Below are 12,762 nucleotides of genomic sequence, written 5' to 3'. Positions count from 1 at the left end.
TGTTTGTGCTGTTGGCAGAACGCGAGCTTCCCGACCAACATGGAGAGAAAAGGTAATTGTTATAAAGGCATAAAATACACAATTAATCTGTTTGGTGTTCACATAATATATATAAACAAACGTGATTTTAGTGTCGTATTTAAAGTTACTGTTCATTGTATCGACGTACTCTTTATGTACGAAATGTTTTGTGGAATTGCATGTCTTCTGAACGCACTGGCGCAGCTAGCTAATGCTAACTAAGCTAGTACCATCAACCTGACCCCCTAACTACAATCCATTGATTTTAATGTCATTGCAAACTATGGTAAAGTAATTGAGTAAGCGTGGACGGAGTCATGTATTTGTTTGTGCGATTGGCATGAGCAGATATTCAGTGAGTGGTGGTTGCACGCTAGTTAGCTGGCCAAACATCGCAGTTGTCTCTTCCTTTTTAAAAGAGGACGTTATTGAATATCTTCAACCAGTAGCTCACTTATGTAAGCTAATGCGACCACAATTTAATTTAGTCTATAGTTAGCTAACAACTGTGGCTAATGTTAGCTGGCTAATAATTAATTTGCTAGTTGGCTCACAGGCCAGCTTTCAGATGTCTAGTAAGCACATAACGTTTCGTCCAGTGAGTCACTACATGGACACACAGCTAGATAAATATACTGCTGAAGTGATGGCTACCTAGATGTTGAATACATGTCTTTCATTGCATTAGTTCTAGCTCTTCAAGCGAGGAAGAAGAGGGCAAAAGCGAAAAAGTCCAGCAAGAAGTGAGTCATTCTGCATTGCACAAACATACTGGCCAACAAACATGTGTCTAATGACATAGTCATTTGTTGTTGTTGTTTTTTACCAAGGCGTTGAATCAGCTCGAGGCCCAAAGGTCCAGTTTCCGTGGTGTCCTAAAAAGTACTGACTTGACTGGGCGTTGTGGTCTGTGACAGTCACATTACTACTAGACTACATGTGCTGTCCACTCCAGACTTGCACAGCAGACTTCTGATTTTGCAATAGAAAAACAGATGGCTAATCACACACACCATAACACCTAGTTCATTATTTATTTAGGTTGAATTACAGTTCCGTGTGAAACTCTCCACACCCCTTGCACAGTCTTCACATTTTGCTGCCTTAAAATAAAAAGTGATTACATTCAAATGTTCCCCCAATCGATCTATACAACCTATTCCACTTAGAAATACAAAATGAGGTTTTATTGATTTTCTTCACATCCCATAGTTAATACTTGGTGAAGCACCTTTTGGCAGCTGTGAATTGTTTTGAATAATAATATACCGATTGTAAAAGTGGCTGTTCCACTGGATGTCAGGGTATAAGCGGTTGAATTAGCCAGCGGTTAGAGTGTTAGCCTAGCGGTTAGAGTGTTTGTGCAGGGTAGCTCTGGCGGTTAAGAGCGGTTAGAGTGTAGAGGCGGCAGGGTCGGTTAGAGTGTAGAGGCGGCAAAGCCTAGCGGTTAAATGTAAATGTAAAAATGTAAATGGCAGCTGTGAATAGCCTAGCGGTTTTAGAAGGGTAGCCTAGCGGTTAGAGTGTAGGCGGCAGGGTAGCCTAGCGGTTAGAGTGTAGAGGCCAGGGTGCACAACAAGCCAGCAGGCAGGGTAGCCTAGTGGTTAGAGTGTAGAGGCGGCAGGGTAGCCTAGCGGTTAGAGTGTAGAGGCGGCAGGGTAGCCTAGCGGTTAGAGTGTAGAGGCGGCAGGGTAGCCTAGTGGTTAGAGCGGTTAGAGGTGTAGAGGCGGCAGGGTAGCCTAGTGGTTAGAGTGTAGAGGCAGGGTAGGCAGGGTAGCCTAGTGGTTAGAGTGTAGCCTAGCGGTTAGAGTGTAGAGGCGGCAGGGGCGGCAGGGTAGCCTAGTGGTTAGAGTGTAGAGGCGGCAGGGTAGCCTAGTGGTTAGAGTGTTGGACTAGTAACCGGAAGGTTGCAAGTTCAAATCCCTTAGCTGACGAGGTTCAAATCTGTCGTTCTGCCCCTGAACAGGCAGTTAACCCACTGTTCCTAGGCCACCATTGAAAATAAGAATTTGTTCTTAACTGTTAAATAAAGGTGTAAAAAAAAAAAACATACCATTGTTTTTGTAAAAATTCCTCAAACTCAGTCTATCTGGTTGGGAATCATTGATGGACAGCAATTGTCAAACCTGGTCTCGGATTATTTTTTAAAAGCAGATTTAAGTCAGGAAGGAGACTGGAACATTCAGGAACACAACACCTCTTGGAAAGCCATTCTAGTTTGTCTCTGGCACAGAAAAATAAAATGTTTTCAGAAGACTGAGGTGTCATGTTGAGGTGTCGTGTTATGGGTATGCATGTTACCTGGGCTTTGCTCCGTTCATATTTATTTTTTGATTGTTACCAACTCCCCAGTCCCTGTGGGTGATACGCATACCCATAACATGATGCTGCCACCACAACAACACTTGAAATTGCAAAAGGATCTACATTGCGTTCACTCCACATTACTGGCCAGTGTGACAAAGTGAAAAGAAGGAAGCCTGTGTTAAAACACTTCCACTCCAGATCATCCGTTCTGTTTTCTACAAGGCCGTTAAGTAATACTGCAAGATAACACGGCAAAGACATCAACTTCTTGACCTAAATTACAAACTACAGCTTTGTTTCAAATCCCGAAGCAACACACAACCGAATGAAACACATTGTATTTTCAAGTGTTGTTTTGGCAGCATTAAGGGTCTGACCGTTATAAACTAAATGAATCATTTTACCCCTCACAATTTATATCACTGTGCCGGTATCACAAAAGCGATTTATTTTCTGTGTTATAACCTCACGAGACAATAGTCTATATAGGCCTGGGGAAAGTTGTGTAAAGATACACTCAGCAATATGACGTAGATGCTGAAAGAGAACAGAGCGGGTCGACTTCTCTGCTGGCGTGTTTCCCCTGGCTATGCGTGAAACCAACCTGTGCACATGCGCAGATACTGTGTGAGAGTGAAGTATTGCATCTTGCTCATTTCAATATCTTAGCCTGTTCATCGACGATAGGCCCTGCTTTCATGAAGTTGAGAGAAATTGCAAACCATGAAATTGCAAGATACAGCTTTTGATTGTTGATAATGGGCCTAGGCCACAGTTCTGACTCTGCATGGTGGCTGACCTGCCTATACTGATAGATACCTAGTGCACTGTTCTGACTCTGCATGGTGGCTGACCTGCCTATACTGATAGATACCTAGTGCACTGGGCCTGTCTGCATGGTGGCTGACCTGCCTATACTGATAGATAGGCCTAGTGCACTGTTCTGACTCTGCATGGTGGCTGACCTGCCTATACTGATAGATAGGCCTAGTGCACTGTTCTGACTCTGCATGGTGGCTGACCTGCCTATACTGATAGATAGGCCTAGTGCACTGTTCTGACTCTGCATGCTCTCTCTCTCTCTCTCTCTCTCTCTCTCTCTCTCTGTGTCTCTGTCTCTGTCTCTGTCTCTCTCTGTCTCTCTCACACACACTCTCACACACACTCTCACACACACTCTCACACACACTCACACACTAAAAAAGGTGTTAGTGTTCTTGGAAGTACGGCGACTAATCAGTTTCCCCCTTTCCAAAAATTCTGAATCTTAGGAGTCGATTCCTTGCTGAATTGGGAGTTGAGGAATCAATTATTTTTGGCGTCCTCCACTACGCCATAGTTGTTGACAGTTGGTAAAATGGCAGAGAGAGGCCGAGGTAAAAAAAAAAGTGAAGAGAACCTGCCTCCGTTTTCTGAAAATATAATCCTGGTCTACTTTTCTTTTTTTTTTCAGTGAGACAATAGAGCTCGCGAACTTGTTACCTCTGATTCGTTCAACCATTACTCTGAGGAAGAATACGGTGTTGGGATAAATGCTGGTCTGAGGTTATCCTGGGCTGATGAGATCTTATACGTTTTGTTCTGATTATATGAGTCAGTTAACATGACCTTTTTTTATGAAGCATTTTCTTCTTTATTACCTAAATGCTTCAAAATTCACAAAGTGATGTTAGCCGATAGAACAAAATGGAATAAGATCCTATGTCTGTTTACCACAGGCCTTATTTTCAGTGTTTTATAAAAAACAAAAAAAAAAAACATTAATTTCTCCATTGGTCTTTGACCGACGAACTATGGCTGAGTTGTTGCCAAGAAAAAGACGCCATTACTATCGCTCTCTCTTCTTACACGCCAAAGACACAGCCTACACCTCGCCTCTTTCCCAGAGGGGTTCCTGTTTCCATGACACTGACCAGGTCAAAGCTATGATCCCTTATTGATGTCACTTGTTACATCCACTTCAATCAGTGTAGATGAAGGGGAGGAGACAGGTGGTTAAATAAGGATTTTTAAACTTTGAGATGAATTGTTTGTGTGTGCCATTCAGAGGGGGGGGGGTTGTAGGTGCCAGGCGCACCGGTTTGTGTCAACCCAATATCAAGGTGTTCTTAATGTTTTGTGTACACAATGTATGTGATGTTATAGAAAATGCAGTGCATGCTTTGTGTGAAGTCTTTGAGAAGACTTTGAATGGCACCTGTCCGTTTGGTTTCCATAGCAGCAGTTGATTCATTACAGGCTTTGAGTGTTTGAACTATATGGCCTCTGGCGTATCTATTCTCTGTAGGCAGGAGGACTACAGCGTGTCTATTCTCTGTAGGCAGGAGGACTACAGCGTGTCTATTCTCTGTAGGCAGGAGGACTACAGCGTGTCTATTCTCTGTAGGCAGGAGGACTACAGCGTGTCTATTCTCTGTAGGCAGGAGGACTACAGCGTGTCTATTCTCTGTAGGCAGGAGGACTACAGCGTGTCTATTCTCTGTAGGCAGGAGGACTACAGCGTGTCTATTCTCTGTATGTAGGAGGACTACAGCATGTCTATTCTCTGTAGGCAGGAGGACTACAGCGTGTCTATTCTCTGTAGGCAGGAGGACTACAGCGTGTCTATTCTCTGTAGGCAGGAGGACTACAGCGTGTCTATTCTCTGTAGGCAGGAGGACTACAGCGTGTCTATTCTCTGTAGGCAGGAGGACTACAGCGTGTCTATTCTCTGTAGGCAGGAGGACTACAGCGTGTCTATTCTCTGTAGGCAGGAGGACTACAGCGTGTCTATTCTCTGTAGGCAGGAGGACTACAGCGTGTCTATTCTCTGTAGGCAGGAGGACTACAGCGTGTCTATTCTCTGTAGGCAGGAGGACTACAGCGTGTCTATTCTCTGTAGGCAGGAGGACTACAGCGTGTCTATTCTCTGTAGGCAGGAGGACTACAGCGTGTCTATTCTCTGTAGGCAGGAGGACTACAGCGTGTCTATTCTCTGTAGGCAGGAGGACTACAGCGTGTCTATTCTCTGTAGGCAGGAGGACTACAGCGTGTCTATTCTCTGTAGGCAGGAGGACTACAGCGTGTCTATTCTCTGTAGGCAGGAGGACTACAGCGTGTCTATTCTCTGTAGGCAGGAGGACTACAGCGTGTCTATTCTCTGTAGGCAGGAGGACTACAGCGTGTCTATTCTCTGTAGGCAGGAGGACTACAGCGTGTCTATTCTCTGTAGGCAGGAGGACTACAGCGTGTCTATTCTCTGTAGGCAGGAGGACTACAGCGTGTCTATTCTCTGTAGGCAGGAGGACTACAGCGTGTCTATTCTCTGTAGGCAGGAGGACTACAGCGTGTCTATTCTCTGTAGGCAGGAGGACTACAGCGTGTCTATTCTCTGTAGGCAGGAGGACTGCGGCGTGTCTATTCTCTGTAGGCAGGAGGACTACGGCGTGTCTATTCTCTGTAGGCAGGAGGACTACGGCGTGTCTATTCTCTGTAGGCAGGAGGACTACGGCGTGTCTATTCTCTGTAGGCAGGAGGACTGCGGCGTGTCTATTCTCTGTAGGCAGGAGGACTGCAGCGTGTCTATTCTCTGTAGGCAGGAGGACTGCAGCGTGTCTATTCTCTGTAGGCAGGAGGACTGCAGCGTGTCTATTCTCTGTAGGCAGGAGGACTGCAGCGTGTCTATTCTCTGTAGGCAGGAGGACTGCAGCGTGTCTATTCTCTGTAGGCAGGAGGAATACAGCGTGTCTATTCTCTGTAGGCAGGAGGAATGCAGCGTATCTGGAAATGTTATGAGCTAATGTAAATATTTTACCTGTGTGGTTGTGATAGTGACTGATATGTCTGTACAGCAGGGCCTTCTGGGGGTGACTACAGCAGGGCCACTCCTGGGGGTCTGAATCCATACAGCAGGGCCACTCCTGGGCGTCTGAATCCATACAGCAGGGCCTTCTGGGGTCTGAATCCATACAGCAGGGCCAGTCCTGGGGGTCTGAATCCATACAGCAGGGCCACTCCTGGGGGTCTGAATCCATACAGCAGGGCCACTCCTGGGGGTCTGAATCCATACAGCAGGGCCACTCCTGGGGTCTGAATCCATACAGCAGGGCCACTCCTGGGCGTCTGAATCCATGGGGGTCTGAATCCATACAGCAGGGCCACTCCTGGGGGTCTGAATCCATACAGCAGGGCCACTCCTGGGGGTCTGAATCCATACAGCAGGGAATCCATACAGCAGGGCCTTCTGGGGTCTGAATCCATACAGCAGGGCCTTCTGGGGGTCTGAATCCATACAGCAGGGCCACTCCTGGGGGTCTGAATCCATACAGCAGGGCCTTCTGGGGGTCTGAATCCATACAGCAGGGCCAGTCCTGGGGGTCTGAATCCATACAGCAGGGCCACTTCTGGGGGTCTGAATCCATACAGCAGGGCCTTCTGGGGGTCTGAATCCATACAGCAGGGCCTTCTGGGGGTCTAAATCCATACAGCAGGGCCACTTCTGGGGGTCTGAATCCATACAGCAGGGCCACTCCTGGGGGTCTGAATCCATACAGCAGGGCCACTCCTGGGGGTCTGAATCCATACAGCAGGGCCACTTCTGGGGGTCTGAATCCATACAGCAGGGCCACTTCTGGGGGTCTGAATCCATACAGCAGGGCCTTCTGGGGGTCTAAATCCATACAGCAGGGCCTTCTGGGGGTCTAAATCCATACAGCAGGGCCTTCTGGGGGTCTAAATGCACTTCTGTTTTTGTTTTGTTTCCATCTGACAGTTATTTGTACTCTGTTAATTTGTTAATTGGTGTCCCAGGTCTACAGTAATCCCTAATTATATATCACAATATGTGAAGCGGCCAGAAGTGACTGGGTCAGATTAAAGTATCCCACGACAGGTACACAAGTTTAGTACACATGTTGGTGACTCTTGGCCCTGTCCAGAATTTTTGTATTTATTTATTTCACCTTTATTTAACCAGGTAGGTTAGTTGAGAACAAGTTCTCATTTGCAACTGCGACCTGGCCAAGATAAAGCATAGCAGTGTGAACAGACAACACAGAGTTACACATGGAGTAAACAATTAACAAGTCGATAACACAGTAGAAAAAAAGAGAGTCTATATACATTGTGTGCAAAAGGCATGAGGAGGTAGGCAAATAATTACAATTTTGCAGATTAACACTGGAGTGATAAATGATCAGATGGTCATGTACAGGTAGAGATATTGGTGTGCAAAAGAGCAGAAAAGTAAATAAAAACAGTATGGGGATGAGGTAGGTAAAATTGGGTGGGCTATTTACCGATAGGCTATGTACAGCTGCAGCGATCGGTTAGCTGCTCAGATAGCAGATGTTTGAAGTTGGTGAGGGAGATAAAAGTCTTCAACTTCAGCTATTTTTGCAATTCGTTCCAGTCACAGGCAGCAGAGAACTGGAAAGGAAGGTGGCCAAATGAGGTGTTGGCTTTAGGGATGATCAGTGAGATACTGACATTATACCTCAAGTAATCCTATAACACCCATAATGAATGATGTACAGTATTTTAGTAAATCCTGTTTAGGGTTGCAAAGGGTCAGAAACTTTCTGGTAAATTTGTGGTATTTTTGGGTGGAGTTTTCCATGGGAAGTTAAGGGGAATTTTGCGTAAATTCATCAAAAAAAAGTTAGCTTATAACAGTGAACCTTTTTTTTTGTGGGATACATGTAAGGCAATTCTAGGTCTTGTGGCATATTTTGGTTAAACTATCCCCAACTCAATAGAATTGCAACCCTCTGCATGTACAGCTGATTCTCAAGATCTTGCCCACTAATGAGATGTTATTGAGCCCACACTACTACACTGAGCCAAGGACTACATGCTTTCGGGTAAGTTTTGATTACAATACTGGGTGGGGTGAATATATTTTATGACATGCTTGATTTTTTGTTAACTAGTAAATAGTAGCCTACAGCAAAGTGTGTTTAAATAATTTCTAACTTGTTGATAATTTCTGATAGTTTGTTTTTGCTACCATGTGGGGTTTTGCTAGCTTGATCCTGCTAACTGAGTGTTAATTCACCTGTTTCCATACATGCTAAAAAAAATTCTAATCTTTACAGGAAAATGCCACGGGCACTATCTGGTGTGTGGAGACATTTCACTGCAGCTAATGAAAAAGGAAAAGCTGTGTACATTTGCAAATATCATGCCAAATCATGTGAAGAATGCAACAAAGATGCAGAATCATCTGGCCAAGTGCATAAAGTACCCTCGACGCTCAACAAGCAACCTCTGACAAAAGTCCTTCTACTTCTATTCGAGGTACAAAATGAGCATCCTGTCTGGTGCAGAGATCAACAAGGCCTATGGTGTCATCACTACCGCGTCTCGCCACGATCTGGACGAGGGAAAGGTTCTTGGCAGTCTGGAAAAGTACACTTCCAAGTAAGGGCTTTGGGATGGAGATGCAATAAGGCAGTGGTGTCAACATATCTCATCAGCCACCTGGTGGAAGGGACTTTGTTGATCTGAGGCTCTTTCCCCTGTTGCCTCCATCATCCTCCAAATCACACCAACATCAGCCACCTCAGACTGCAACTGGTCCTCGCTTGGGAACACACACACATCAAATTATGCAACAGACGGACCAATACAAGAGTTTACAAAATGGTGGCCATCTGGGCAAATTTGAGGCTTTTTGAACCTGACAACGAGCCATCCTCAACAAGGTTGGAAAGTGACAGTGAAGATGCTGCCTCAGAGTCTGATTTTCAAGAGGTGGATATTGAGGAGGTACAGGGAGAAGACATGGAAGCCTGAGAGGAAGACAACCAAAGCTTTAGTCTAGAAACTATCATTTTACAGATGTATGTTGAAAACGATTTTGGGAGATGTGATGGATCATTCAATATTCCCTTTTGTTGTTCAGTGAAATCATCTCATGAAGAGTCAACTCATTTAATTAGTTCAATTCGTTACTAAATTATATTTTTCTATTGGAAGGATTTAATCATTTGCAATTGTCTACTTATGATGAGGTAAAATGTTTGTTTCTATCTCCATATGATATGGTAAATATCTACATTTTAAATTGTATTAATATTAATTTGCATATATTTCCGTTAATTCCCATATATTCCTGTTTAATTACCACGGAAAGTTTCCTTCTCCTGAATGTTCCCAAAATGTGCAGCCGTTGTCCTATTATAGAAAGGATGAAGATGGTTGTGGTTTATCCCCAGCAGCCAAGCCGACCCACACTATGCCATCACACATTGCAGACGTCCTATGTTATGTAATGCCTATCTGCTGTGCTGCTATATTTATAGCATGAAGTTCGCAGCACGGGTTAACTGAAGCGTGACATTATGGATGGTGGAAATGCCCGGCCCATTAAGGCATTATCAGAGCTTATGGCAGTTTCTGCACCCAGAACAGAACAACACAGCCTAGTCTCGTCTGCACCCAGAACAACACAGCCTAGTCTCGTCTGCACCCAGAACAACACAGCCTCGTCTCGTCTGCACCCAGAACAACACAGCCTCGTCTCGTCTGCACCCAGAACAACACAGCCTCGTCTCGTCTGCACCCAGAACAACACAGCCTAGTCTCGTCTGCACCCAGAACAACACAGCCTAGTCTGCACCCAGAACAACACACAGTCTCCTCTGCACCCAGAACAACACAGCCTAGTCTCGTCTGCACCCAGAACAACACAGCCTAGTCTCGTCTGCACCCAGAACAACACAGCCTCGTCTCGTCTGCACCCAGAACAACACAGCCTAGTCTCCTCTGCACCCAGAACAACACAGCCTAGTCTCGTCTGCACCCGGAACAACACAACACAGCCTAGTCTCGTCTGCACCCAGAACAACACAGCCTAGTCTCGTCTGCACCCAGAACAACACAGCCTAGTCTCGTCTGCACCCGGAACAACACAACACAGCCTAGTCTCGTCTGCACCCGGAACAACACAACACAGCCTAGAGTTCTGGCAAATACTTTTTGTATTTTTCTAACAATGGATATCCTCACTGAAGTCATCCTATGTATGTGAATAACTTGAGTTTATTTTGAGAGCAGTAAGGTGGTTAGCTGGCTGTCACTGCTCTGGGATGTCTTGAATGGAAAGGGCAACAGTCCTGTATCAAATGTCAGTGTAAATGCCAAGGCAAGTCACTCATCTCTAGGGGGAAACGTTTGTCATCCATGGGAAAATGTCTATGTTTATGAAAAGGGATGGTTAGTATTTAAAACTGCATTTAGCGTGCGAGACGATGTTAAAATGCGATAATCGCTAATGATATTTAATTATTTTACTGTAGTTACTTGCATCACTCATACTAGACTGTCCTCCAGGCAGCCAGCCCACCCCAGGGGGACAGCGTCCCAGCAGCAACCTGAAACAGGGGCCTCCTATGTTCTAAAAACAGTGCTTTCAGAAAGTATTCATACCCCTTGTCTTGTTTTGTTGTTATAGCCCGAATTCAGAATTGATTACGTTGATTTTTGTTTCTTTCTCTCTCGCCTATCTAAACATACAATAACCCATAATGACCAAGTGAAAGCATGTTTTTTTTAGAAATATTAGCAAATGTATTGAACATTTAAATACAGAAATCTCATTTGCATAAGTATTCACACCCCTTGAGTCAATACTTTGTAGAAGCACCTTTGGCTGGCGACTATAGTTTTGAGTCGTCTTGATTTGGGGATTTTCTTAAGCTCTGTTAAATTCAATGTGGCGCAGCGGTGAACAGCAATCTTCAAGTCTTTCCACAGATTTTCAACCGCATTCAAGTCTGGGCTTTGGCTTGGTCACTCAAGGACTTTCACATTCTTGTTCTGAAGCCATTCCAACGTTGCTTTGGGTCATTGTCCTGTTGGAATGTAAATCTTCGCCCCAGCCTGTCGTTGGCACTCTGAAGCAAGTTATCATCAACGATTTGCCTCTATTTGGTTCCATTCATTGTTCCCTCTATCCTTACCAGTCTCCCAGTCCCCGCTGCTGAAAAGCATCCCCATAGCATGATGCTTCCACCACCATGCTTCACGGTAGGGATGGTGTTAGATGGGTGACGAGCTGTCCCTGGTTTTCTCGAGACGTGGCGATTTGTATTCAGGCCAAAGTTCCATTTTATTTCTCATTAGACCATAATCTTTATGCTGGAAGTCTCTCGGGTGCCTAATTGCAAACTCCAAGCGTGCTGTCATGTACCATTTTTCTCAGGAGTGGCGTCGGTCTGGCCACTCTCCCTTATATCCCAGAAGGATGAAGTGCTGTAGAGACTGTTGTCCTTCTGGAAGGTTCTCCCACTTCAGCCTAGGAACTTTGTACTTCTGTCAGTGGTCATTGGGTTCTTGGTCACTTCCCTGACCAAGGTCCTTCTTGCCCTGTTGCGTAGTTTGGTCAGATGGCCGGCTCTAATCAGAGTCTGGGTAGTTACATATTTTTTTATATTCTCCAATGATGGAGACCACTGTGCTCTTGGAAACTTACAACTCTATAGACTATTTTTAAACCCTTTCCCCAGGTATGCCTCATCACAATTCTATTAATTTATTTTATTTAACCTTTATTAAACTAGGCAAGTCAGTTAAAAACAAATTCTTATTTACAATGGCGGCCTAGGAATAGTGGGTTTAACTGCCTTGTTAAGGGGCAGAACGACAGATTTTTAACCTTGTCAGCTTGGGGTTTTGATCTAGCAACTTTTCCATTACTGGCCCAATGCTCTAACCACAAGGCTACCTGCTACCCCTATCTATCTCAGAGATCTACGGGCAATTCCTTGGATTTCATGCTATAGTTTCTGTACTGACATGCACTGTTAACAATGGGACCTTTTTATATAGACAGGTTGTGTTGCTTTTTATATTACGTCCAAACAATTGAATTGGCTACAGGTGGACTCCAAGTTGTAAGGACGTCTCAAGAATGATCAAACGAAGTTGGATGCACCGGAGCTCAAATGTGGAGTGGCCTAGCAAAGGGGTGTGAATACATGTGTAAATTCGATTTCTGTATTTTATTTTCAATATATTTGCGAAATTGTCTAAACATGTTTTCAATTTGTCATTCTGGAGTATTTTGTTTTGTGTGTGTGTGTAGGTGGGTGAAAAGTATATTTAATCCATTTTGAATTCAGGCTGTAACACAAGAATGTGGAATAAGTCGAGGGATATGAATACTTTCTGAAGGCCCTGTGTTCTGTTATTATACCGTCATAACGTTCATGTGTGTCTCCCAGGCATCCTGCCCCCCCCAGGGGGACAGCAGCCCAGCAGCAGCCCCAGCCAGAGGCCTCTCCCCAGGAGCAAGATGAGCCTGAGGAGATCCTAGGCTCTGATGACGAGGAGCAGGAAGACCCCAACGATTACTGCAAAGGTGAGTTGCCCTTATATACACTCGGATGTCCTAGAGGTCTTCCAGGAAGTACCCGAGACTCCACTCGGTTGCCACGGAACTCGGATCCACTC

At 45.0% G+C, this 12,762-nt stretch overlaps 1 protein-coding gene across 1 annotated transcript in view; it reads left to right on the top strand.

Moving 5' to 3' along the window:
- LOC135505128 (SRSF protein kinase 1-like) overlaps positions 1-12,762 on the top strand; it is a 40,171-nt gene continuing 27,409 nt past the window's right edge. Inside the window, exons 1-3 of the mRNA XM_064924236.1 lie at positions 1-52; positions 710-764; positions 12,534-12,670. Coding sequence (XP_064780308.1) covers positions 40-52; positions 710-764; positions 12,534-12,670 — 205 coding nt within the window. The 5' untranslated portion in view covers positions 1-39. The remainder of the gene's footprint in view (positions 53-709; positions 765-12,533; positions 12,671-12,762) is intronic.

This window comes from Oncorhynchus masou, chromosome 18, assembly GCF_036934945.1.
Source record: "Oncorhynchus masou masou isolate Uvic2021 chromosome 18, UVic_Omas_1.1, whole genome shotgun sequence".
In the NCBI taxonomy this organism is placed as follows: Eukaryota; Metazoa; Chordata; class Actinopteri; order Salmoniformes; family Salmonidae; genus Oncorhynchus; species Oncorhynchus masou.
The sequence above is the reverse complement of the archived record's forward strand: the minus strand, read 5'-3'. Positions and strand labels throughout refer to the sequence as shown.